Raw genomic sequence first — 26,954 nt, forward strand, 5'->3', positions numbered from 1 at the left:
AACTGAACAATGAGATCACTTGGACTCAGGAAGGGGAACATCACACACCGGGGCCTATCATGGGGAGGGGGGAGGGGGAAGGGATTGCATTGGGAGTTATACCTGATGTAAATGACGAGTTGATGAGTGCAGCACACCAACATGGCACAAGTATACATATGTAACAAACCTGCACGTTATGCACATGTACCCTACAACTTAAAGTATAATAATAATAAATAAATTAAAAAAAAAAAAAAAAAAAGACCATCCTGGCTAACATGGTGAAACCCTGTCTCTACAAAAAATACAAAAAATTAGCTGGGCGTGGTGGCAGGGATCTGTAGTCCCAGCTACTCGGGAGGCTGAGGCAGGAGAATGGCGTGAACCGGGAGGTGGAGCTTGCAGTGAGCCGAGGTCACCCTACTGCACTCCAGTCTGGGAGACACAGCGAGACTCCGTCTCAAAAAAAAAAAAGAAAACCTCTGGATAAGTGGTATAAGTTCTTATTCTCAGTGAGAATATTTCACCCCCTTCCTTGCACTGCGTTCCTGTGTCAGAGCACTTTGATTTTCTACAAGTGTGCAGGATATCCATCCATAGCATCATTATAAATGTTGCTTAGATTCTTTTTTGGCTATTGGGTGATAGTTTTACTTTTTTAAAAGAACACTTTTTCTGGTATGAATGAAATATATATGCATTATACAAAATCCTGGACACCTTCCCTTTAAATTAAAGTATAATTAGTTAAAATAATTTCAGTGCTGCAAAATTATATCATCTTTGTAAAACACACCTGTAGAACTCTGCTTTTTAGGAGGAGTGGGGATAGGGCAGAGAGCACTGACCAGCTGAGCAGAATATTCACCTCCAACATGCATTAAATGGTCATTTAGGCTTGGTTACCATGTCCACATGTACTTGTTAGATCAGTGGTCTCCAGAGACAGTTGTTCAGGATTGGAGTCTGAGAATGCAGTATTTATGCAATTTTAGACTTTCTGTTTTTTCTCATCACTTTAATATATAATTTTATTTATGTTTTATAGTGGACATAACATAGCACCATATAATTAAACATATGGAAATGTACATGTGTATACAAATATGCTTTCACTGGTGGAAGTGAGTTTGATAATCATTGATCTATATTTGCTGGGTGGCTAGTTTTCATATTCTTCCACAATCATACCATGTAGGTAGGGTAAAAATGATGTGCCTCTCCATAAAATGAAGGGCTTGTGTAAGTTTTTTTGTTTTTTTTTTTTAAGTAATGAAAATCCACTGGCGGATTTAACTTTTTCTAACAGTGTTAATGCTAGCTTCTGATAATTGCTTTACTGTATTCTTTGTTCTTATTTTTCATAATAATAATATTTTGGAAATATTTTCGACAAGTCAAAAACAACTGTGTTAGAGGAAAGAATTTTAAAACACTTTCTTTATCCAGGGACCATTTTTTTTTTTTCCAAATAAAACTTTAGTCAAGCCCAGTGTGTTTTAAAAAGAATAAGATGAAGTAGAAACTGGTAAATCCACTATTGTGGGCTCCGAGTTTATCTGGAGGAGACAAAAAAACTGCTGTTTACAAGGGGAACTGTTATTCGAGACTCTCCCAACTCCTCTCATGCTGATTAAAGTCTTTGATGGGGAAAAGGAAAGTTGGTTTGCTTTCTTAGAAGTTATAACTACCCCGGTATCACTGTAGGCCTTCAGTAGAAGTTACCCTCTGGGAAGTTCTGAACTCATATGAATACTTGCATGCCCAGGATATCCTTTAAGACCCTGTTGGCTGCTCTAAGACTTTAAAATGTGAACTAGAGGCCCCTGTGGGCTTGTTATTGCTGTTGATGTGAAAGTTATGACTCTGGTAAATCCCATTCTTTTGTATTTCCTCACCCCTGTGTGTGTCCACACACTCCAGCATTCCATGAGGCAGACTAGAAAGCTGGTTATTTGTGCCACTAATTTTTATAGAATCTAATTTTATATTTGCGTTATAACATGGCTTTTAGAAGAAATATATAACAAGGATGTATTTTTAAAAATTGTTGTAACCTGTATCTGTCTAGTAGTCTTAAATCTGAGAGACTTTATTGCTATATTTTAGGTGTCTAAGCTTCTGAATTCTGGAGTATATTTAATACATAAAGAACTAATAACATTATTACAAGATGAATCACTGGAGGTAATATTTTCTTACTCTTTGATGTTTAATTCTTTTATGTTTGGTCCAAATACACCAATGCCTTTTCTCCCCTACTTCTTGAAATTGTGTGAACTCTTTCAGCTGACTAGCTCCAGAAGCTTCAAATTGTTGTACCACTGTATCATAAACTGGATATTGGGAAAATAGTTTAAAAAATTAGGTTTTAAAATATATTCAGTTTTAAAACTTAGTATATGCATATTTATTTATTAAGAAAAATTTAGGAAGTGCCAAAAAACAGACAAAAGAATGCCTTTAATTTCAATTACTGTTACTATTTGTTTTCTTTTTCTTTTTTTATATGAATGTTCTTTTCTATATAAAGGTTTTTATTTTACTCAATTGTAATCATATATCACATTTTATAACTTTTTTCTCTTGCCACTGTTTGTGTAGTATTTTACCACTTAATATGTACTTACAAAGACTTTGAAATACTTTATTTTGATGCTATATTTAGATATTCCTTTCACCTAAATGTTAGTTTGCCAAAGCACAACTCATGAATATTTTGATATCACTGAGAATATTATCCGATTTAAAATACCTGTCAAAAGTTTGGAGGCAGTTTCTGAACATATTAGTTTTGTGGAAGTAGCTGTCTCAGATTTAGACTATTTGAACAATGTCAAGAGGCAGGTATACTAATCTCTTTTCAAAGGTTGGCCAAGGCAGTTGATCACGTTTCTAAGACTTTTCAGCAAGAAGATGGCAGAGTAAGAAAATACAAATACCCAAAATGTTGTTTGGGGAAAAAAAAAAAAAACCCACTATTACTATATAGAAATTGACATGTAGAGTAACTAATCTAGAAAAAAACCATAGTAATCACTATAACAGTAATAAATATCTCTGTTAAAAGGTACTAGATGCTCTTATAGATCATCTTCCAGAAATCTTGGAACTTATGTCTACTGGTGGAGAAAGCAGTGTTCAAGAAAATAAGGTAAACTTCATCTTTCAGAAACATTCTGAGCTGTGTAAATATTATCCTACTCTACAGGGTGCTGTGAGGCATCAATGAAAGAATGTTTGAAAAGCATGTAAAATAGTGCATGCCGCATAGCAGGTAGTCAGTAAAAGCCTATTAGAGTATGAACAGCTTGAATTTCCTCTATCTTTCTTACATTAATAATTTTAAATTACCATGATCGTTGTTTATTGTCTTTGGGGTTTATGTTCATATTTTCATTTTTCATTAGCATTAATGATTATTCCAAGAATAGCAAATAGGACAAAAGGGTAGAAATTTATTCTTTATTATTAATTTTAAGCCACTGTGTAACCTAAGAAAAGGGTAGGAATTTAGGAGGTCAAAGCTTGCTGACAGTAATATATAATACATTTTACTGTAGTTAGAAAAGTTGCTATGATAATCTGACAGGAAGAAGAATGAGTTGCAGTTTTTATTTCAAAATTTGGTTCACAGGAATCATACGTTTTACTTAATGATTTCTTTTAAAAGTGTTTGATTTAGTCAGATAATTTTCTCCTTGTGACAACGAAGATATCTCCTAAACTCTGAAATGAGAAGGAGTATTCCCCTCCCCAATGTGTTACAAAACTGAGTAATTTTACTGAGTGCTGCAATTTATTTATAATTGATTTGTTTTTTGATGCGTTTCATTTTTCAGTTATCTTCTCTTCCTGACTTGATTCCAGCACTCACAGCCGCTGAACAGCGAGCTGCAGCCTCTTTAAAATGGAGAACTCACGAGAAGCTACTTCAGAAATATGCCTGCCTGCCACATGTCATATCAAGTGATCAGATTTATTACCGTTTCTTACAAAGAATGTTCACAATCATGATGACAAATGTGAGCTCAGTACCTTTCATCTTATTCTTTTGAACTCATGGTTGAGTCTGGAATTATCAAAACTCTTCATATTTTCAAAATAGTGGAACAAACTCAGTTCATTCCATTCTCCCTAGGAGGATGTCAGCTTCCTAGGTCCAGAGGAGGGGACTCAGGTTTCCCTTTCCTTCCCCACTAGGTCTCTCTCTGCGAATCTTCTCTCCAGCTGGAGAGAGGAATGACTAGGTGGCACTTTCACCTATCCTTTGATTATATACTGCCAAGAACAGGGCAGACTCACTTCAAACTTGAAATAGTTCTTCTTAAGAGGAAGGTTGACAGGACTCAGTGACCTTGACTGCAAAGGACCTTCTGTTCTGATTGCACATCTGATACATCCACACCCTTAATGTCTGACCCCAGGTATGCTGTTTTGCCAAGGCACCCCTTAAGCTTCCTGCTATAAGTTTGGTTACTTTTATAGTGTGGCAGTGGAACAGAGAAAGCTTATACAAATACATGGATGCCCTACTATTGATAGCTTTATAAGTAGTGTTAAAAGAAAAAAAAAAGACTCCTCCCTCAAAACAAGGTGGCACTCAGGCCTCCCCACAAAGTTGTCTACTTTTTTCACAGAAATTTCCAAGGGGATTATTTAACTCATAATTCACCTTACATTTAATATGACATCCTATTGCAATTTTTTGAAATATAGAAACATTCCATGGCTCTGTTATCTGGGCACAGAAGGCTTGGGACAAGCCCAACTGGTCAGGCCTACCTCTGGGGCAGATGCTGAGTTGGGGGAGTACAAGCTGGGTGGGCCCCACACTCATCTGCTGGGCTGAAAACCCTGGGGTGCGTGTGCCTACCTGGTTGTATACCAGTTGTACCACTGCCCTGCCCAGGGATCTTCCACCCTTGACAAACTGTACGGCCAGACTACCAGCAGACATACCTCGCAACCTGCTCTGAGCTGGAATCAATCCTACTGAAACTATTCAAAAAAATTGAGGAGGAAGAGTTCCTGTTTAACTCATTCTACAAAGCCGCCATCACCCTGATACCAAAATCTGGCAAAGACACAACAAAAAAAGAAAACTACAAGTCAGTGTTCCTGATGAACATCAACATAAAAATCCTCAAGAGAATACTAGCAAACCAAATCCAGTAGCACATCAAAAAGTTAATTCACCACAATCAAGTAGGCTTCATTCCTGCAATGTGAGGTTAGTTCAACGTAAGCAAATCAATAAATGTTATTCACCACATAAACAGGATTAAAAGCAAAAATTATATGATCATCTCAATAGACGCAGAAAAGGCTTTTGATAAAGTCAAGTGTCTCTGTGTTAAAAACCCTCAACAAACTAAGCATTGAAGAAACATACCTCAAAGTAATAAGAGCTCTCTATGACAAACCCACCGCCAACATCATACTGATAGGGCAAAAGCTGGAAGCCATCCCCTTGAGAAATGGAACAAGACAAGGATGCCCACTCATACCACTCCTATTAAACATAGTATTGGAAGTCATAGGCAGAGCAATCAGGCAAAAGAGAGAAATTAAAGGCATCCAAATAGGAAAAGAGGAAGTCAAATGATCTCTCTTTGCTGATATGATACTATACCTAGAAAACCCTAAGGATGTTGTCAGAAGGCTCCTAGACCTGATAAACCACTACAGTAAAGTTTCAGGTTACAAAACCAATGTACAAAAATCAGTAGCATTTCTATACATCAATAACGTTCAAGCTGAGAGCCAAATCAAGAATGCAATCCCAATTATAATAGCCACAAAAAAAATCCAGTAACACATCTAATCACGGAGACGAAAGATCTTTACAAGGGGTACTATAAAACACTGCTGAAAGAAATCATAGATGACGTAAACAAATGGAAAAACATTCCGTGCTCATGGATTAGAAGAATTAATATTGTTAAAATGGCCATATTGCCCAAAGCAATCTACAGATTCAACACATTCCTATCAAACTACCAATGTCATTTTTCATAGAATTAAAAAAATTATTCTAAAATTATGCTTGAATAGCCAGCACAATCTTCAGCTGGTATTTCAGCCCTCTGAATACCAGTTTCCTATCAGCCTTTTACCTGTTAGTTTTAGAATCCATTGATGATCCTTACTTGAATCGGTGATTTCATTATAACTTCCTAAATAATTTTAAAATTCCATCATTTCTTATGCATTTTTGATGGTGGCATTGTGTGAAGAAGTGCATTCCTTTGTCCACATTGGTTATTTGATTGCCTTGAGCTACATTTACTAATGTAAAGACAGGATGAATTCTTAATTTTTTTCCTCTAATTATCAGTTTTCAGAGCTAAGAGGTGGCATAGTAGCTATTTTTAATGGTGACAAGTGCACTTTGTTTTTAACATCTTTTTAGATAAAATAATGTTATTGTAGTTATTTTTTTTTGTGCACAAATTGTTACAACTTCTTCAAGCTGGTTCTTATGTGCTTTTGACCTGATTATATTTATCTTTGACTTCTGGCCCAGCAGAATACCTCATACCATAAACTATAATATATGTTTTATGTGAGGTACAAAATATATATATTTTAGTGACTATTATATATGTATTTGAAATTCTATCAGTATGCATAAAATGAAAGAAGAATAACATGCTTTTATTTAGTTCATTTATCAAAAATTCATTTTCCTTAAGTCCAGTCATGTTTCTGCTTATGTATATTTTTAAAATTTTCTTTTCTAAATCATAGGAAATACCCTCTTTTTACATTCAACAGATTAAAAACCCCACTCAAATTACACCTGATATAATGTGAATAGCTCATATAAAATATGAGAGGAGGTAGCAGGCAACACTGTCTCAGCGATGTAAAGTTTCATTCTATTTGAATTTCAAGGATCCCCACTGTAATATTTGGGATCTTTAGTAATTCAACATTATATTTGTATGTAAGTCAAGATAATGAACATGTGAATTTATACTGGACACAATATGTCTGGTTGAGAGATTTTTCTCTAATGTATGGTTTGACCCAAACCCAGGAAAGGTAAATGGCCATATTTATTTAGAATTAAGGTTCTGCCTGGTGGTGTGACAGAAATTGAAAGGACAAAGGGACTTGAAATACTGGTAAGAATGATTGACATGGTGCTCTTTGGATTCTAAATGTCATCTGTATCATTAAGAGCTAGAATTAAGCCAGAAGGATTGAAGCGTATACCTGATCACGGGATCTCTAAATGTATATTTTAGTAGTGACATATTTTTGGTGATGTACCTAACACATGGCATGTTGTAGCAAATGTTTGTCAGATGAATGAATGACAAAGTCCAGAAAACAGCTAAAAGAATAAGTGGCAGGGGTGTATTTGGTCATGTAAGATGAGATGGCAAGGAAATAAGAGTCAAATCTGGATGATTTGGACTTGCCTATGCCAAATTAACTTTGTAATATAAGTATTGGTTGATTTGCCTGAGTGATTAACATTAAATTATGAAGATACTTCCATAAGGATATAAATTCAATGAGTTGAGAGGCAGCAAACACTTTATTTTAGTCAATAACTTAAAATTGATTTGGTGGGGCCAAATTATCTAGACTAGAATTAGCCTAGTGTAACTGTCTGTCTTATTTCTTCAAGAATGTCTTACCTGTCCAAAAGGCAGCCTCACGAACTCTATGCATTTTTCTGCGTTATAATCGTAAACAAGAACAGAGACATGAGGTCATTCAAAAATTAATTGAACGTAAGTAATATTGTCTACTATTTTGAAAAAGGAAAGTAAATGAACTAGTTGGCTTTAGTTATATCTGACTTATGTATCATTTCGCTGTGAATAATTAGGTTACTATTGGGTTTTATAAGTTGATTTTTATTTTTTAGAAATCCTTGTGGCAAGAGTAGATCTGTGAGGAATGAAAGTAATAATTACTCTGTTTTCTTTTGTGAATGTCTACATTTTAGAAATTAAAATATGTTTACTTATATTGAAAGCTCAGTTTCTGCCCTGATGAAATAGCATTTGGAACTAAAATATAAATAGAATATCCATGAATCTAATCATTTATTTTATGGTCCTATTTCAATAGTCACATAATTAACAGAATCTGGGATTTTTCCTTGAATAGAGTTGATAGTATATTTGAATATAAATTTGATGAGCCTAGTTGGTTTATAATGTCTTAAGAAACTAAGTCAGTTTACAAATGCAAATTTATTTTAATTTGGTAAAAGCTAAAATCAAGGCAAAAACATTTGGTTTATAGTATTGATTTTAGAAATAGTTGCACACACCTATATATACTTAGTGAATTTGCTGATTATTGTATATTTGCTTTGCCCATAATGTCTTAATGTTTTTACTAAACTATATTATCCAGCATAGGCAGGTAATGGGATTTTCTAGTTATCGGGGTTTACCAGTTTAAGTGTGTATCACTACTTTTCAAAAAATTAGAGTACTTTTATAAAATTCCATTTAAGAAAAAGTATGCTCAGTATACTTTAATCTTTCTTTTTATAATCTTATTTTAATTCGGTTTTCATTATTCAGTGGTAGGAGCTCATGTTTAGAATGTTTTATTTTGAAAGAAGATTCAGTTTGGTTTTGTTTTTGAACATTTATGTAAAAAGTAGAAAATTAGCCTTTTAATATTGACCTGAATTATTGTCAGTAAGGCTGTTTATATGTGACTATATCTACTTTAGGCATTTTTAAGGAAACAAAGGGAACAAAACAGTTAATTTGGTTTTAAAACACTTTGAAGTTATACAGACTTGTGTTTGAATTCTAGCTCTGCACCTGCCAAATGTGTGACTTTAAACTCACTGAATCTCAGTATCCTTATTTTTTAGGAGCAAGAAGTATGTGCACCTCTTTGGGCTGCTTTTCAGGGCTAAATGAGATAATATGTATAGAGTACTTAGCACATAGTGGGTGATAAAAAGTAGTAAATACAGTCATTCCATAGTTAATAAATGCTTATGAAATTGAATGAAATGTTTGACAAAACTTTTTTATGGTTTTTGAGGTGTCAATTTGGGGATTTACAAATCTGAGGTATATAATAATGATTTTTTTCCTCTTATCTCTTATATTTGCTAGCCATATTGTGGGTATGAAGAAACTTGTTATGCGTTTTGTGTGTCTAACTTTGTCACATTAATTTCATGTAGGAAAAATTAACAAGATAATTTTTGTTGTTGTTTCTAGAATTGGGCCAAGGAAAAAGTTACTGGAATAGACTTCGATTTTTGGATACCTGTGAATTTATTATAGAGATATTTTCCAAATCATTTTTCTGTAAATATTTCTTTCTACCTGCTATTGAACTGACACATGATCCAGTAGCAAATGTGAGGTATGTTATCAATCAATGAAAATATTTGAAATTGTATTTATTTTTATCTACTATAGTGAACATATGCAAAATCTTTTCCTTAGCCAATTAAAAACTTAAGTCAAGAATTTACATGTGCTTTGAAATTCTTAGTATTCATAATTGATGGGTATCAGTAAGACTTGGAAGCATACTCTTTCAACACTGTCTCAGATCTTTTGTCTTTACTGGATTGAGAGCAGTAAGTCAAAGCCAGATTGGTAAGCTTCTTCGGCCATTTGGATATACACATTGAAATGATTAGAAGATCGAGTAGCTATTATTAATTTATCTACCATTAAAACTAAAGAAAAGATGGTCAGTCGCCTTATCACTTCAAAGTTGTTTGATGAGCATCTGTTAGTTTTTAGAGGCCCATTTTTTCAAAGAAATAGAACTGCTTCAAAGTCTTCATCTTGTCTTCTATGTTTAGCTGCCTTATATTTTTGAAATCCAGTAAAATGTTAATTTCATTTGATTAACTGTTAAGTTGGAAGGAACAGATCTGAAAATGGCTTGCCTGGAAATGGAAAAAAATAATAAATATATTTTGTCCTTTTTCTCTCCAAATGAGCACAACACTTCCTTTTTTATTGTGGTAAAATATGTATAATATAATATTTACTATTTTAACCATTTATAAGTGTGTAGTTCAGTGACATTAAAGTACATGCATGTTATTACTTAAGAACTATTTTTGTACATTTGATAATGGAATGAAAATAATTTTAAACCCTCCTGTTTAAAAGAAATTTAAGCCCAGCCATTAGATTACTGTGTTTTAAGTCCTGTGTCTCTATTTGGAACTTGAACTCAGATCTGCAGGAAAGAGAGATATCAGAGTCAGTTGGCCAAAGGCTCTCCTGAACAAACTCTAGAACTCCCTGCTGAATTTCCGTACATTAGGGGCACTTAGTTTTATGCATCTGAAAGATGCATATGTACCACTTTTATAAACAACTGATGTGAATTTTAGGCAATACGTAAAACGTCAAAACTTTTTAATAGGAAGAGTTGGTGAGATAATAAGCTAACTGAGATTAATAGTCTTGGTGTTGAGATATATATGAAGATGAATTGTCAAAAGATATTGAAAAGTTCAACCTAAGAATTTTATGAGCATTTTTTAATGGGAACAAATCTAGAAGTTTTTGTTTTGTATTTTAAATGTGAGAAAATACAGAAAGCACAACTGCATTGACTTTAATTTTTGGCGTATGTTTCTTGTGCTTTATAAATGAGAGGTGGGGTATTGCTGACATTTAAAGTGAATTGAAAAGAACCTTTTGGGCTGGGCATCGTGGCTCATGCCTGTAATCCTAGCACTTTGGGAGGCCGAGGCAGACGGGATCACTTGAGGCCAGGAGTTTGAGACCAGCCTGGCCAACATGGTGAGACCCCGTCTCTACTAAAAATACAAAAATGAGCCAGGCGTGATGGTACACGCCTGTAGTCCCAGCTACTTGGGAGGCTGAGGCAGGAGAATCGCATGAACCTGGGAGGTGGAGGTTGCAGTGAGCTGAGATCACACCACTGCACTCCAGCCTAGGTGACAGAGCAAGACTTCATCTCAAAAAAAAAAAAGGAACCTTTGGTAATTCTTTAGATTTTAACTTTTCCTAAACAACTAATGGGTCCAGCTTTAAGAACATTTTGTGAATTGCAATTGTGATTCTATAAAAGCAACTTTCAATGTGATGTATTGTCACTTATCAAGCAGTTGACAAAAATAATTTGAAAGGAAATGACATCATCTCTACTTTGATCAGTGTAACAAAGAGCATGACATTGACTCTATGAGAAAGAAATCTGCCAATTCAAAAAACCAAATGAAGAATAATTAATTATTACTCTGTTAATTTCAGAGATTTGCAGGACAGCAGATTATTGTATAACTGTCTGTCTTGGTTCCTACTCTCTTGCCTGGCCAGCTGCCAGCCAAGAAATGTATCCGACAACACTGTATGCTAACTGGCTTTGGGTATAAAAGCACTTGCTCAGTGCTTTAGAGATGTGCAGATAGAATGAAAGCCATCACAGGCAAGGGTGGTAGGATCATGTTGGTTAGGAGGACAGTTTCTGTTGCCACACTGCCTGAGCTGAAATTCCAGCTCTACATTAAATGTGTATCTTTAGCCAAGTTACAAAACTTCTGTGTGCACTGATTTCCTTAGTACCTAATTTATAAAGTATTCTGAGGCACAAATAACTGAGATAACATACATAAATTATCTGAAAGGTGTGGTCCCTAATCTCAAGAATTAGATCATCTCAGGGGCCCAGGAGTCTCATAGAGATGAATCACTACAATGGATTGGGTAGCTTCTGCTGAATATCTATTTTCTAGACATGCCTTGGGTTATAAAGAATGGAGTGTGCATAGATTGTTAAGTGTTTTTGTTTGTCCTTAAGTTAATGTTTAAAATTTAAATTCACCAAGTTTAGACACTATCAAGCTGGAAAAAGACTCTTGGTATTCAGAGAAGCCTTTTCCACAGCTGCCGGAAATGATATAATTTCTTTGGGGGGTTGATATTCCGTAATTATAGAAAGCATTGCTAGGTTAGGCTGTATCCGTGGTGAACTGTGAATGAGATTGAGACCATTGTTGCTATTTATAGTGCTGGAAATTCTACAGGAGGAGCTTCTTTACCCTTTTTGGTTAAATAAAAAGCAAATTTTGTTGTATATGAAGAATCCTCAAGTAAAGATTCAGCTGAGAAAGTGTTCTGGAAACTCTAAAAATGGAATTCAGGTGTCTCAAGGGTTGCAATAAAGATAAAAAATAATAATTTGGAGAGCATTCAGATGAATAAATGAACATAGCAGCTATAAAATAGATACCCACCTAGCATCCCTCTCTAAAACAGCCATGGAAAAAGAGTAGACTTTTAGCTTAGCAAAGCAGAGTATTTCCTCTGAAACGCCTCCTCCTGGAAAGGGTTTTTTTTTTTTTTTTTTTTTTAGGTTCTGGGATTTACTCTTACCTTCCTGGCATTCTTCAACCTCCTTGTTTCTTCCTTTCCAACCCAGTCTAGACTGTGGTAGTGCCTTAGACCACCTTAGACTAGGTCCTTTTATCCTTTTCTTCTCTAACTGTACATATTACCTTGATGATCTCTCCCATTTCATGGTTTAAATATCATCTACTTGCTGAAGATTCCTCACTTTATCTGAAGCATTGACATCTACTCTGGATAGGCTAGATGGATAGCCAACTTTTTGAGCCTGTTGCCCACTTAGCATTTCCACTGTATATCTGATAGACATCTCAGACTTAATCTGTCTAGAATTCAATCTTCATCTTTCTTATCTGCTTTTGCTCCTTCTGTAGTCTTCTCCATCTCAGGAAATAACCATCCCACCTGCTTAGATCAAAACCTTAAATAAATTCTTCTCTCTGTCATTCTACCTCCAATCCCTCAGTACATTCTGCTGCTTGTAAAAGATATTCAGAATCCAGGCCAGGCACGGTGGCTCACGCCTGTAATCCCAGTACTTTGGCCAAGGCAGGCGGATCACAAAGTCAGGAGATCGAGACCATCTTGGCTAACACGGTGAAACCCTGTCTCTACTAAAAATACAAAAAGAAATTAGCTGAGCGTGGTGGCGGGCGCCTGTATTCCCAGCTACTCGGGAGGCTGAGGCAGGAGAATGGCGTGAACCTGGGAGCCCGAGCTTTCAGTGAGCCAAGATCACGCCACTACACTCCAGCCTGGGTGACAGAGTGAGACTACATCTCTAAAAAAAAAAAAAAAAGAGATTCAGAATGCAACTGCTTCTTACCACCTTTTCCTGCTACCACTCTGGATCAATGCACCATCATCTCTTGCCTGAATTATTTTAAGACCTTTTCCTATTGTTTCTCTTTTTCTGTTTTTGACCAGCTACAGTCTAATTTCAACACGGTAGGCAGATGATTCTTGTAAAACATTGTCAGATCATTTCACCCCTCTGCTCAAAATCTACCAATGGCTTCTTGTCATACTCAAAATAAAAGGCAATTTCCTTACAGTGGCTCTCAAAGCCTCTTATTTACCACTCTGAGCTCTCCTGCTAGTCTCACCTTCACTCTGTTTTGGCACAATGGCCAATTTGCTCATTTGGACCAACAGTAGAGACAAGCTCTCCATATTTGCTGTGATGCTCTTTTCCAGATATTCACATAGCTTATTCCCTAATTATCTTTAGGTCTTTGCTTAAATACCATCTTTTCAGTGGAACCTTCAGTGACAACCTTCTCTGGCCACCTGCTTTAAAACCAATTAATCCCCGCCCCTGGTACTCACTTGCCTTTATTCCTTGCTTTATTTTTCTCCATAGCATTTAACACTATCTGACAGATTTTCCTTGTTTCTTTTCTCTTCTCTGCTCCCATACTAGAATGTAAGTTCCAGGAGAGCAGAGAATTTTGTTGGTTTTATTTACTGTTGTATCTCAGCATCCAGCATGATGAATGCTTGACACATAATAGACACTCCATGAATATATCTTGCATGAATAAATGAAGTCTCAGGCTATCTAAAACTTGATTTTTCTTTGTTTCATGTTACTGTTATTCTTAGTTATTAAATTCATTCAAGAGTAAATACTATTTTATTATAGAATGAAACTTTGCTACCTGTTGCCCAAAGTGAAATCTACTCTGAAGATTCCTGCTGATAAGCATCTACTTCAGCAGTTAGAAATGTGTGTGAGAAAACTCCTGTGTCAAGAAAAAGATAAAGATGTTCTGGCTATTGTAAAAAGAGTAAGTATCACTCTTGCCAGAATGTTGCATTTTTTTTTCTATTAAGGTAGTAAGAATCATAACTTCACTATTTCAGCTTGACAGGATAGCAATATATTAAAATATTTTTATCCTTGCTAAAGTTGTAAGAATTAGTGAATGATTTGGTTGACAGGTGCTACAACTGGATATGAAAGTTTTGAAGGGCACCTAGACATTAAACTTTTATTACTAGTAATATAAGCCCATGTTTGACACATGTTAGGTGCTCAATAAACACTGTTCAATTAATAATGAATGTTTTATTCATCAGATTTTCTTCATAAGTGATTATAATCCAGTGAAACTTTGTTGGTAAAATTGGGAAAGTCACATTTTATAGAAACTTATCCCTGGAAGGGCGCTTTGAGTTAATTCAGGGGTCTATTTGACTTTATAGAAGTTCTGTGCCTAGAAATATTGTGTCTACTTGAGATCATATTAGTAAGTAGCAGAATCAGGAGGACTAGAATAGAGACCTCTTACCTACTTCTGAGTGCATCTTTGTAAATAATGTAAGATTGTATCCTGTGAGTTTTTTGTTTGTTTTAGCATGAGATCGTAGTATATGGATTCTTTGGAAATGTTGGAAAAACTAAACAGTAAAAATTTGGGTTAGTGAGCCACATCTTAGAATAATTTTTATTCTTCAAAAATTGTTTATGCTGAATATATAACTAATCTTTTATAAATTCAAGTGAAATTATTTACTTTTATGAATCTGAATATAAACTTCAGGACACGTTGTTTTTGAGCGTTTATTTGTAGTGAGGGAAATTTCCTTATTAATGTCATAAATAAATTAGTATACGTGGCGAGTAAAAAGAGAATTCTTACTTTTTTTCTCTTTTTTTCTAGAAATCATTGCCAGATGTCACATGAGGAATCTTTTAATTAAGTGATTTGATGACTTAGTATTAATTAGTATAGTTTTAATTTTAATGAAATGTGAATTCTTCTTTCATTAACTGATATAACCAGAAATACCTAGAGTTGGACGTGCATTTAAATCTAAAAGTACACACACACACTTGTTTCTACCAGACAGTTCCTTCCTTACTGTTTAATATTGAAGTATAGAAGTTTAGGCAATGGAGTTAAATTGTCAAAATAATAAACATGAGAGGGCTAATTACTTTTCCAGAATAATTTATTAATTCAAGAGACAATATAAGTTAACCCTATACAGGTGTAACAATGATGTAATTAAATTAATGGATTATTAGTCTATAGTGGATTATTCTGGAGTACAGCTCTTATTTTCAGTATGCTGCATATAATGAAGCCAGTCTGTCCCATGGAAATTCTGTAGTATAATGAGACATTAGTATAGAAAACTCCCAGAAAGCTACACAAAACTTTTGGATAAAAATTGAATAGTTTTATCAGTTTTTTAATATGAAAAGTAACTTTATATAAATAGAGAGTATTTCATGGCATACATTATGAATGTTTCATAAATTTCAGCAGAAAAAACTTTCACTAAATTTAATATTTGTCATGGATAGTTTTGGGCATATGCATATCCAAATGTACTTTATTTTGGCCATTAGGGTTACTTGTGTAGAGTAAGTTTTAGAAGTACTGCCCTCTATCAGAGACAGAACCCTGGGTTAGATTGACCATTGTTTCGATTGGAATAATTTGTTTCAAACTAGTGTATTCCAAAAGACAAATAGTAAATTGAGAGAATATTTTTAGAGCAGATAGAAAATTTCTACAGAAGGGAACTAAGGATTATTCGGCCAAATGATGGCTTGTTTCATTCATATATAGCTAAAAGACTTTTTAAAAATTCAAAAGCTACATTATGTTTCTGAAAATTCAGAAAAAATTGGCACTGGGAGTTACTAGAAATTAGTTAGATTATATGCATTTGGTATTTGAAGTATGCCTGTAGACTTGGTCTTCTTAAGGTTAAAAACTTTCAAAAGTTAAAATTGACCCTGGCATTATTATATAAAGGTTGATTGTAAGTACAATGTAGAATTGGGCAGAACTTTAATTTTCTGACTTAGTCTACCCCATAGTGCAGAAGTCTCCTATTTGAACCTGCCTCTGTAAAATAACTTGCTGAGAAATGATTGGTTGTTTTAATTTAATTACTTTAGAATAATTTTAAAAACTTTCCTTATAGACTGTGTTAGAGTTGGACAGAATGGAAATGTCTATGGATGCTGTAAGTATACTCTCTTTACCTTATTGTGTTGGTCCATTTTCATGCTGCTGAAAAAGACATACCCAAGACTGGGCAATTTACAAAAGAAAGAGGTTTAATTGGACTCACAGCTCCACATGGCTGGGGAGGCCTCACAATCATGACAGACAACAGGGAGGAGCAAGTCACATCTGGGCGGCAGGCAAAGAGGGAGGGAAACTCCCCCTTACAATACCGTCAGATCTTGAGAGACTCATTCACTATCATGAAACAGCGTGGGAAAGACGCACCCCCATAATTCAGTCATCTCCCACCCAGTCCCTGCCACATGTGGGAATTAGGGGAGCTACAAGATGAGATTTGGGTGGGGACACAGAGTCAAACCATATCACTTCTATTAAAAGGAATATTTTAAACTTGGCAGAAACTCATCACTAATGTTTCACAACTTCATTTTAAACTTTAAACAGTTTCAGAAAAAGTTTTATGAGAAAGATTTGTTGGATCAAGAGAAAGAAAGAGAAGAACTACTTCTTTTGGAAATGGTATGTTGCTTTCATATGCACACACATATACTCTTTTCTGATTAATAAAACTGTGTTTTGTTATTAAACTTAATCATTTCTTTCCATCTCACCATTTCACATTACTCTTTTTTCTTCTTAAATGACAGTCCCAGTTTTTTGAAATCTGTTCTTTTATGAACTAGAAAGAAAACTATATTTGAGAGCCTTTTAAAAAAACTACTTTGCTGAAGTATAACTGACAACTACACATATTTAAAGTGTACTATTCAATGAGTTTTGACATATTGATGAAACCATCACCACAATGAAAATATGAAACATTTCTATCCTTTTAAAGATTTCTGCCCCTTTGTAATCCATGTATTCTACTCTAGTCCCCAAAAACCAATGATCTAGTTTCTGAAAACGTAGATTAGCTTGCGTTTCCGTAATTTATATAAATGGAATAATATATTAGGTATTAATACTATTTTTGGTTCTGTATCTTTCTACCAACATAATTACTTTGAGATTCATCCATATTGTTGTATGCATCAAGAAGTCATTCCTTTTTATTTCTGAATAGTAGTCTATATTATGGAATATCACAATTTGCTTATCCATTCACCTCTTTATAGACATTTGGCTTCTAATTTGGGGATATTACAAATATAGTTGCTTTGAACATTAGTGAAAAAGTCCTTGGTTAGACATGTTTTCATTTTTCTTGGGTAAATACCTAGGAATAGAATGCCTGGATTGTATGGCATGCTTAATTAAAAAAAAAAAAAAAGTAAAAAAAAAAAAACAACAAAACAAAGGATGGGTGTGGTGGCTCACACCTGTAATCCCAGGACTTTGGGAGGCCAAGGCGGGTGGATCACGAGGTCAGGAGATCAAGACCATCCTGGCTAACATGGTGAAACCCCGTCTCTACTAAAAAATACAAAAAATTAGCTGGGCGTGGTGGCAGGTGCCTGTAGTCCCAGCTACTTGGGAGGCTGAGGCAGGAGAATGGCGTGAACCCAGGAGGCGGAGGTTGCAGTGAGCCGAGATTATGCCACTGCACTCCAGCCTTGGCAACAGAGCGAGACTGTCTCAAAAAAAAAACAAAAAAAAACAAACCTGTTTTCAAGTGGTTGTACCATTTTACATCCACATTGTCTATGCTGTAGTTACCAGCCATACTATGGGGTATGTAATGGTATCTTGTTGTTTTTTTTAAATCCCTTTTTCTATTCCTGATGCCTAAAGATGTCAAGCATCTTGTCTTTGCTTACTGGCCATCTTTATCTCTTATTTGATAAAGTTTGTTTTCAGAATTTTAAGTGGGTTGTTTATTATTATTGAGATGTGAGAGCTTTTAATCCATTCTGAATACAATTTCTTTGACAGATATACATATTATGAGTGTTTTCTTGGAGTTTGAAGCTTATCTATTCATTTATTCATGGTGTCTTTTGAAAAACAGAAATATTTAATTTTGATGAAGCCCAGTTTATCAATTCTTTCTTTGACAATTCTTTTTTGTTCCAGGAATCCTTTGTCTATCCTAAGATCATAGACTTTTTCCTCTATTGTCTTTTAAAAATTTTCATTTTAGGTTTTACATTTAGGTTTATGATTCAAGTACATTTTTATATAATATATGTTTATTTTTTTCCATAGGGAATATTCATTTATTCCAGCACCATTTGTTGGAATAACAACAATGGGGAAAAGCCTTCTTTTCTCCATGGAATTGTCTTAGCGTCCTTAAAAAATATTAGTTGTACACATATATGTCTATTTCTTGACTTCCTATTATTGTATTCCACTTATTTATAAGTTTATCTTTTAAGTAATACCAAACTGTCTTGATCATTGTAACTTTATAGTGTTTTTTAAATTTGGTAGGGTAAGTTTTCTATCTTTGTTCCTTCTTAAAATTGCTTTGACCAGTCTAGGGCCTTTGCATTTTGATATGAAGTCCAGAATTTATTTCTAGGTATTTTATGTTTTTGGCATTATTGTAAATGGAAGTATGCATTTTTTATTTCACTTTCCAGTGTTTTTGTTCCTGGAGTATAAGAATACTGTTTTTTTTTTTTTTTTATATTAACCTTGTGTCTTATAAACTTTATAAATTTGTTTATTTGTTCTAGAAATTGTTTTTTAGATTTTCTAAAACTAAAATTTTATATGTAAGCCATCATATCTTCTTTAAATACAGCAGTGTTACTTCTTTCTATTCAATATTTATGCCTTTTGTTTATTTCTTTTGTCTTATCACAAGGTCCAAGACCTCCAGTAAAATTAAAGTGTTAGAAGTAGGCATCCTTGTATTTTTACTGATCTTAGCGGGAAACAGTTGTCTTTCATCGTCAGGTGTGATGGTAGAAATAGGTTTTATGTAGATTCCCTTTATCAGATTGAAGAAGTTACCTTTTACTCCTAGTTTGCTAAGAGTTTTTATGAATGGTTGTTGTGTTTTTTTTTTTTTTTTGAGACAGAGTCTCTGTCACCCAGGCTGGAGTGCAGTGGCGTGATCTCGGCTCACTGCAAGCTCCGCCTCCCGGGTTCACGCCATTCTCCCGCCTCAGCCTCCGAGTAGCCAAGACTACAGGCGCCTGCCACCACGCCCGGCTAGTTTTTTGTATTTTTAGTAGAGACAGGGTTTCACCATGTTAGCCAGGATGGTCTCGATCTCCTGACCTCGTGATCCACCCGCCTCGGCCTCCCAAAGTGCTGGGATTACAGGCTTGAGCCACCACGCCCGTGTTATATCTAGAAATGATACTTGGTTTTTCTCCTTCATTCTGCTAATACACTGAACTACCCTGATTTTTCAAATGGTAAACTAATGTTGTATTTTGGAGACAGACCCTATTTGGCAATGGTTTATTATCTTTTTTCTCTATTGGATTCTTGGCTAATGTTTTTGTTAAGGGATTTTGCATCTGTATTCATAGATTCATAGTGAAATTGGCCTATAATTCCCCTTTTTGTCATTTTTGGGATCAAATTTGGTATTAATGTTATTCTGGCCTCATAAAACAAGATGAATAGTATTCCCACCTTCTCTGTTTTCTGACCAATTTTGTATAAATTGGTTTTATTTTTGCCTTGAGTGTTCTATAGAATTCACTAGTGAAGTTATCTAAGCCTGGAGTTTTCATTTTGGAAAGTATTTTGATAATCGATTCTGTTTCCTTAAGAGACAGTAGAGAATGTAGATCTTCTCTTTCTTCTGTTGTCAATTTTGGTAAGTTGCTTCCCTTCCACCCCAGTTTACATATTATTTAAACTGACAAATCTGTTGGCATGAAGTTATTTGTAATATTCTCCTATTATCCTTTTAATTATGGTGTTAATCTATGGGGATAACCATTTTATTCTTGTGTTAGTGATTTGTGTTCTTCACATCTCCGTTTTTTTGGAATTTTTTTTTTTTGGCTTATTTCTTTAGAGATTTTAATATCCACACCTAACCTTTTAGTCTACATATTGTTGTTATTATATCATGTCACTTAACAATAATACAAATCTCTTTACCCCCTCCACACCCATTCTTCATGTTACAGTTGTCATATGAATTATATCTGCATTGAAGAGCCCACCAGACAGTGTTGTAATCTTGCTTTAAGTTGTCATATGTATCTTGAAGAATACACTCTTAGTGTAAACTTTTATGGTTTACTCAGATGTTTACCATTTCCAGTGCTCTTCATTCATTGCTTAAGATCTAAATTTCCCTCTGGTGTTTTTTTCCTTAAGGTAAAATAATTTTCTTTAGCAAATCTTGAAGTGCAGGCCTTCTGGTGACAACTTCTCTTATTTTTTCTTTATCTAAAATGTCTTATTTTTACCTTCATTCCTGAAGGATATTTTCACGGGTATAGAAGTCTGGGCTGACAGCTTTTTCCTTACTACATTCTAATAATGTGTTTCTATCTGTCTTCTGGCCCCCATAACATCTGATACAATAGCTACTCTCATTTGAATTGTTGGTGCTTCTGTATGAAGCATTGTTTTTCTCTGGACACTTAAATTTTTTTTTTCTTTTATCTTTTGTTTTTAGCAGCTTGCTTTTGATGTGTCAAGGCATTATTTACTTGAAATTTATCCAGTTTGGATTTGGTCATCTTACTGAATCTGTTAATGTATATCATTCCCCAAATTTGGGAAGATTTGGTCATTTTTTATTTAAATATATATTCTGTTCTAATTTTTCTCTCTCTTATTTCTGGGTTACCAATTGTACATATTATTATTGTCCATAGGCCTACGAGTCTTTGTTCTTTCTCAATTTTTAAAAATACTCTGTGCTACTCAGTGTGAATAATTTCTCTTGATGTAACTTCAGTGTTACCAACCCTTTCCCTGTCATCTCCATTCAGCTGCTGAGCCTATCCAGTGAATTTTTTATTTCCAATATTATATTTTTCAGTTGTAAAATTTCCATTTGGTTCTTTTTATATTTTCTATTTCAATGCCAATAATTTGTGTGCTTAAAGTGGAAATCCTCTGAAAAGCAAAGTTTATTATTTCAGCAGTCTTTCAAAGCAAGATTAGAATTCAGGATTGCCAGTGGGAGAAGCTGTAGGGAAGACTCTCAAAAAATTTTAGGACCAAATGACCTAGCCCAAGACAAAAACAGACAATAGAAAGAGAACCACAGATAATCCTGATACTGGAGTTAGTAGACAAGGACTTCAAGATAACTGTGATTAATATGATCAAGATAATAGAGGCAAACGTGTAGAAAATGGATAACTCTGTTAATCCCACCCAATGAAATTTTTCAGTTTCATGCTTTATTTCTGTTTCAGAATTTCCATTTGATTTTTAAATATAGTCCACTTCTATGTGGAAATTCTTTATCTTATTTTCTCCATATTTTTCCTTAGTTTACATGCGCATTTTAAAAGAATGTTTATTCTCCACTTGTTGACTGTAGTATTCTAGCATGTCAGTTATACCAAGTTTGTTCAGAACTTGCTGTGTTTGTTGATTTTCTTGCCTATTTGTTCTGTTGGCATAAGGGCCTCCTTTGTTTTGGTAATGTTTTGTTTCATGATATTGGAGCTGGTTATACAAGTGCGTCTATTTTGGGAAAATTCATTGAGCTATGAATTTGTACACCTATAATTTGTGCACTTTCTTTATACATATATATATATATATATATTTTTTTTTTTTTTTTTTTTTTTTTTTTGAGATGGAGTGTCACTCTGTCACCCAGGCTGGAGTGCAGTGGCATGAGCTCGGCTCACTGCAACCTCCACCTCCCAGGTTTCCTGCCTTAGCCTCCTGAATAGCTGGGATTACAGGCATGCACCACCATGCCTGGCTAATTTTTTGTGTGTTTTTAGTAGAGATGGCATTTCTTCATGTTGCCTGGTCTGATCTCAAACTCCTGACCTCAGATAACTCACCCATCTCAGCCTCCCAACGTGCTGGGATTACAGGCCTGAGCCATGGTGCCCGGCCTCTCTATGTATATTTTACTTAAACAAAGCATTTAAAAATATCCAAGACCATTTTCTTTTCTTTCAGTCTTTTTAAAGAAAGATATTATTTAGCCATTTACCAATCTGAAATTGAAGTGACCAAAGTAAGGGATATTTTACTAATGCAGTTTAGGAAATACCATCTAGAAAATGAAGGGTCATTATTACATCGATATCAAACTCATTGTTTTAGCTTGACAGACCCCCAAGGGCCGAATTCTGTAGATATGAAAAGAGCACAAATCTGAAAGAACCCTGAATTCTTTAGACACTAACATTGGAAAAAACTACTTCTTTTAGGCATTTTTATGAACTTTATTTGAATCTCTAATGCTTAATTTCTCAGAAGAATTTTCTAAACCTACTTCAGTTGTACCTTTAATGCAAGATACTGTCTTAATAACAGGAACAATTAGAGAAAGAAAAGCAACAGAATGATGGAAGGCCCATGAGTGATAAAGTGTTTGAAAAGAAACGTAAGTAATTTTTCTATGTCTTCACCACTTAGTTACGTAATTAATGTTGCATCCTGGTATTCTGAAAGACCATGCTGAATTTTTTATTTGATATGGAAAATTGCTTTACTTTTTTTCATTTTTGAAAAGTCATTTTTGAAAATTGGCTGTTTAATGTGGTACAGATGTTAAGAATACATAAGTGAAAGGCAGGAACCAGAGTGGACATTCAGATCCTTCAAAAGGAAAGCTTCAAGTTTGATAACAACTGTAAGATTGTGAAACTGATCACTGAATAACAAAGATTGAAATGTGTAAATCTCGCCAAATAAGAATATTTGGAAAAGAAAGCTGCTTAGCTAGGGATAGTGATTCATATTGTCTGAATTGTCTTGTATATTTATGGAGATTAATAAGGACTTAGAGGAAATTATAGAACTTAAAGCAGAATTTATTTTAGGTAGAGACACTAAGACACCAACGCAAAGTCTGCCCAAGAACATCCCCATTTCTGTTCCTGGACCCTCTTCTGTCACCCCATCGACAAGTAAGAAATAACTTCTTTTATATCTTTTTATAATTTTTCTTCCTTTTATAAAAATTAATTGCTGGCAAAGTCACTCTATTAGATGAAATACAATAGGATAATATATCTCATTCTAAATCACTTTTCACCTTCTATCATTAGTTGTTTTGGTAGTTTTTAATTGCTAGTAAGGGTAAGAGATACTTCAGTGAGCTCAAATTAAAGAAAAAAAGGGCTAAAGCCATCTGTGTTTTACTGAAAATGATGGTAGTTGGGGAGGAAATGGGGGTTGAAGCAGCTGAGGATGAACTGAATACATTTTCCTTTTTTCTGCTTGTTACTCTAGGTAAAGAAATCAAGAAATCCAAATTGATTCGAAGCCAGTCTTTTAATAATCAAGCTTTTCATGCAAAATATGGCAACTTAGAGAAATGTGCTAGGTATGATCTGTCAGCTCTTCAATTTTTAACATAATTTTTATCTTTATTCACATCTTCATATATATGAGTTCACATTTTATAAAAATCAGAATAAATTTTGAGGTTTTTTTTAATAGGCCAATATTTTGTCAGTTTTCTTCTGTAGGAATTGTTATTTTTAAAAATAAGAGACCTCCAACAGTTTTCACAAAAATAGGTATTCTGGCATTCTAGGAAGAATACTGACATGATACTATTTAATAATATCATAGAATCCATATATTATTTCATGAGGGAGGTAGTAGTATGTCACATATTCCACTTAACTTTTAATAGGTATGAGTATGCTCCATTTGCTAAATGTGTATAGACATTGCTTTGCTACTAATATTGTTTCTGTCTATAAAGAAGCCATTGGCATGTTAATATGATAAAGTGATCACAGCAGAGTTATCCTGACAATAGATGAATGTCTGGTTTCCCCTTTAGCCTAGGAGACAAAATTACAAGCAGTTAAGATGAGGAGAGAATCAATAAAAATTAAATTACCATGATTTTTTATATGTGCTGACAAACAGCTGTATGTCAATTGACAAGCAAAGTAATTTTAAGGAAACAAATATCTTTAAAACTATTCCTTTGTCTATCAAGATAAATTACATGTTTCAGGACAAAATATTTTTCTTTTAAAGATAGCTTCTTATAGAATTTCAGCTGTGTTTCGGGGCATTATCAATAGATCCATCAAAAGTACCTGGCCAATAGAGATCTCAAGATAGAAAAAAGAGATTATAACTAAAGATAAGTTTTATTTCCAAGAAAATTTTACCCATCTTAGCTGCCTTGCTTGAACCTCAAAAGAAAAACTGTAATTCTGATGAAGCAAAAGTTTAAGGACATGCTTTTAAGTTATGGACAAAGTAAGTGTTGTGAGGCATGAATATTAAAAAAATGAGAAATGAAAGCAACAAATGTTTCGTAAGTAGAGGAAAGCATTAAAAAGAAGATTAAAACAGCACGAGTGTTAGATGACTGAGATTGTAAGAAAGTGTGTTTTTGTATTTTAAACTAAATCATGTTGTTTTCTAGTAAAAGTTCTACAGCAGGATATACACCTGTCTCAGGGTTAGGAAAGACTTCTGTGCTTTCACTAACTGGTAAGTAGCAATCTAAGTTCTTCAAAAAATTGCTAAATTTAACAAAATATTATTTTCCTTAAATGACCTATTTATTTAGTACTAGATACAGTGTTTTCCTAAATTTATATCTTTATCAGATCCCTAAGAAATTAAATTTTTGTCTAGCAATTGAGAAAATATTTGACTAAACTATTTTGTCTTCACTGTTCAAGACTCAGTTTAATACTTTTAAAATAGAAAAAGAACAAAAGTGATAGGGTATGTTTTACCATACTGGGAAGGCTTACTGAGGCACAGACAAAAAGGTTTCACAGTAATTTTTAAGGAAGTTAGAAACAACAGGACTTCACTGTAAATCTAGGTGAACAGCTAAACGTTTACAATATGATGTATTTGGAAGTTTGTGGCAGGGGTCAGCACATTTCCCTGAAGGGCCAGAGGGTAAACGTACAGGCTTTGTTGGCTAAATTGGTCTGTCACAGTTACTGAACTCTGCTGTTACTGAGTAAAAGCAGCGATAGACAGTACATAATGAATAGATGTGGCTATATTCCAATAAAACTTTATCTACAAAAACAGGCAGTGGGCAAGATTTGACCCACAGACTGTAATTTGCTGGCCTCTGGTTTAAATAACAGAGCATAGAATTGTACTATAAATAATGTAGACTATATTGTTAAAATTACTAGTGGCTAAATGTGTGTTTTTAACTTTATACTTTGGAAATATTGGTTGAAAATTTTACTACTGATCTATGGTAGCTTTTTTTAGCGTAAATAGTGAATCTGCTCAAAGATCTGAAATTTTTAACAGCTTAATTACATTTTCTTTTTAGGTTACATTTTGAGTATTCTGTCTTCTTTTTCTTTTTAATTCTTATTTTTTTGAGACGGAGTCTCGCTCTGTCGCTCAGACTGGAGTGCAGTGGCGAGATCTCGGCTCACCGCAAGCTCCGCCTCCCACATTCATGCCATTATCCTGCCTCAGCCTCCCAAGTAGCTGGGACTACAGGTGCCCACCACCACGCCTGGCTAATTTTTTTTGTACTTTTAGTAGAGATGGGGTTTCACTGTGTTAGCCAGGATGGTCTCGATCTCCTGACCTCGTGATCTGCCCGCCTCAGCCTCCCAAAGTGCTGGGATTACAGGCATGAGTCACTGCACCCGGCCTTCTTTTTAATTCTTATGGGGAATGTATATACTCATTGGCTGTTCTGTAAACTTTTTCATTTGCTGGAAGAGAAAATCTTTCTAGCATTAAAGCATTGGCAATTCACGTACAGTATATAGAATGGTTCTGCAAGGTAGACTATGATTATCACAAGAAATAATTTGATAACAACAGAAAGCTGATGAACTAAAATTTTCCCCATATCTTGGACTATAAATAATAAAACCATTGATTACTTTCAGCTCAGTAAAACTGTGAATTCTTTAGGAGGCACTAAGGAACATTCAGAGTTTAAGAACTTTATTTAAAATATGGAGTGCCTTTAAAAACTTAAGTGTACAAAACCGGTTGGAATTAACTTTGAGCTAATGGTGCAGATGATTATAGATGTTCATAAGGGGTTCTTCAGACTTGCGTGGATCTCACCTGTTCTCTTGGTACTTCTTCACTTAGCTGTAATGAGCATATTTATTCATGATCTTGTAACATTTTCTGTCAAGAAATTTCTTTGTCTAAATCATTAAGAATATTGATTCAGAAGTGGTTTTTAAAAGTTTTAATTAAGTGCATTAATTTATTTCGTTTTAACTTTGCTAGTTTTTAAGTGACTTTAAGAACCAAGAGAGTAGATGTGGTCCACAGATTCTAAAACTTACATCCAAAGTCTTAAGTTATGGGTTTTATGAGGTGTATTTGTCTCTTCTCATGCTGTTAATAAAGACATACCCAAGACTGGGTAATTCATAAAGGAAAGAGATTTAATTGACTCACAGTTCCACATGGCTGGGGAGGCCTCACAATCATGGCAGAAGGCAAAGGGAAAGCAAGACGTGTCTTACATGGCAGCAAGCAACAGGGTCTATATAGGGGAACTGCCCTTTTATAAAACCACCGGATCTCGTGAGACTTATTCACTATCATGGGAATAATATGGGAAAAACCCACCCCCATGATT

The 26,954-nt window shown here is 34.5% G+C and overlaps 1 protein-coding gene across 6 annotated transcripts in view; it reads left to right on the top strand.

The window, feature by feature from the left end:
• The window catches only part of PPP4R4 (protein phosphatase 4 regulatory subunit 4), a 105,888-nt gene that overhangs the window by 67,458 nt on the left and 11,476 nt on the right, over positions 1–26,954 (top strand). For 4 of the 6 annotated variants that reach the window (XM_065549304.2, XM_073998153.1, XM_005562097.5 and 1 more), the window contains 12 exons: positions 2,092–2,169; positions 3,053–3,136; positions 3,825–4,007; positions 7,628–7,733; positions 9,201–9,348; positions 13,972–14,116; positions 16,272–16,313; positions 16,763–16,837; positions 22,697–22,766; positions 23,206–23,292; positions 23,618–23,711; positions 24,780–24,847. In XM_065549304.2, the coding sequence (XP_065405376.1) occupies positions 2,092–2,169; positions 3,053–3,136; positions 3,825–4,007; positions 7,628–7,733; positions 9,201–9,348; positions 13,972–14,116; positions 16,272–16,313; positions 16,763–16,837; positions 22,697–22,766; positions 23,206–23,292; positions 23,618–23,711; positions 24,780–24,847 (1,180 nt within the window). The remainder of the gene's footprint in view (positions 1–2,091; positions 2,170–3,052; positions 3,137–3,824; positions 4,008–7,627; positions 7,734–9,200; positions 9,349–13,971; positions 14,117–16,271; positions 16,314–16,762; positions 16,838–22,696; positions 22,767–23,205; positions 23,293–23,617; positions 23,712–24,779; positions 24,848–26,954) is intronic. The other 2 variants (XM_073998154.1, XM_045396917.3) reach the window with 1 other exon arrangement.

Source organism: Macaca fascicularis, chromosome 7 (genome assembly GCF_037993035.2).
Source record: "Macaca fascicularis isolate 582-1 chromosome 7, T2T-MFA8v1.1".
NCBI lineage: Eukaryota > Metazoa > Chordata > Mammalia > Primates > Cercopithecidae > Macaca > Macaca fascicularis.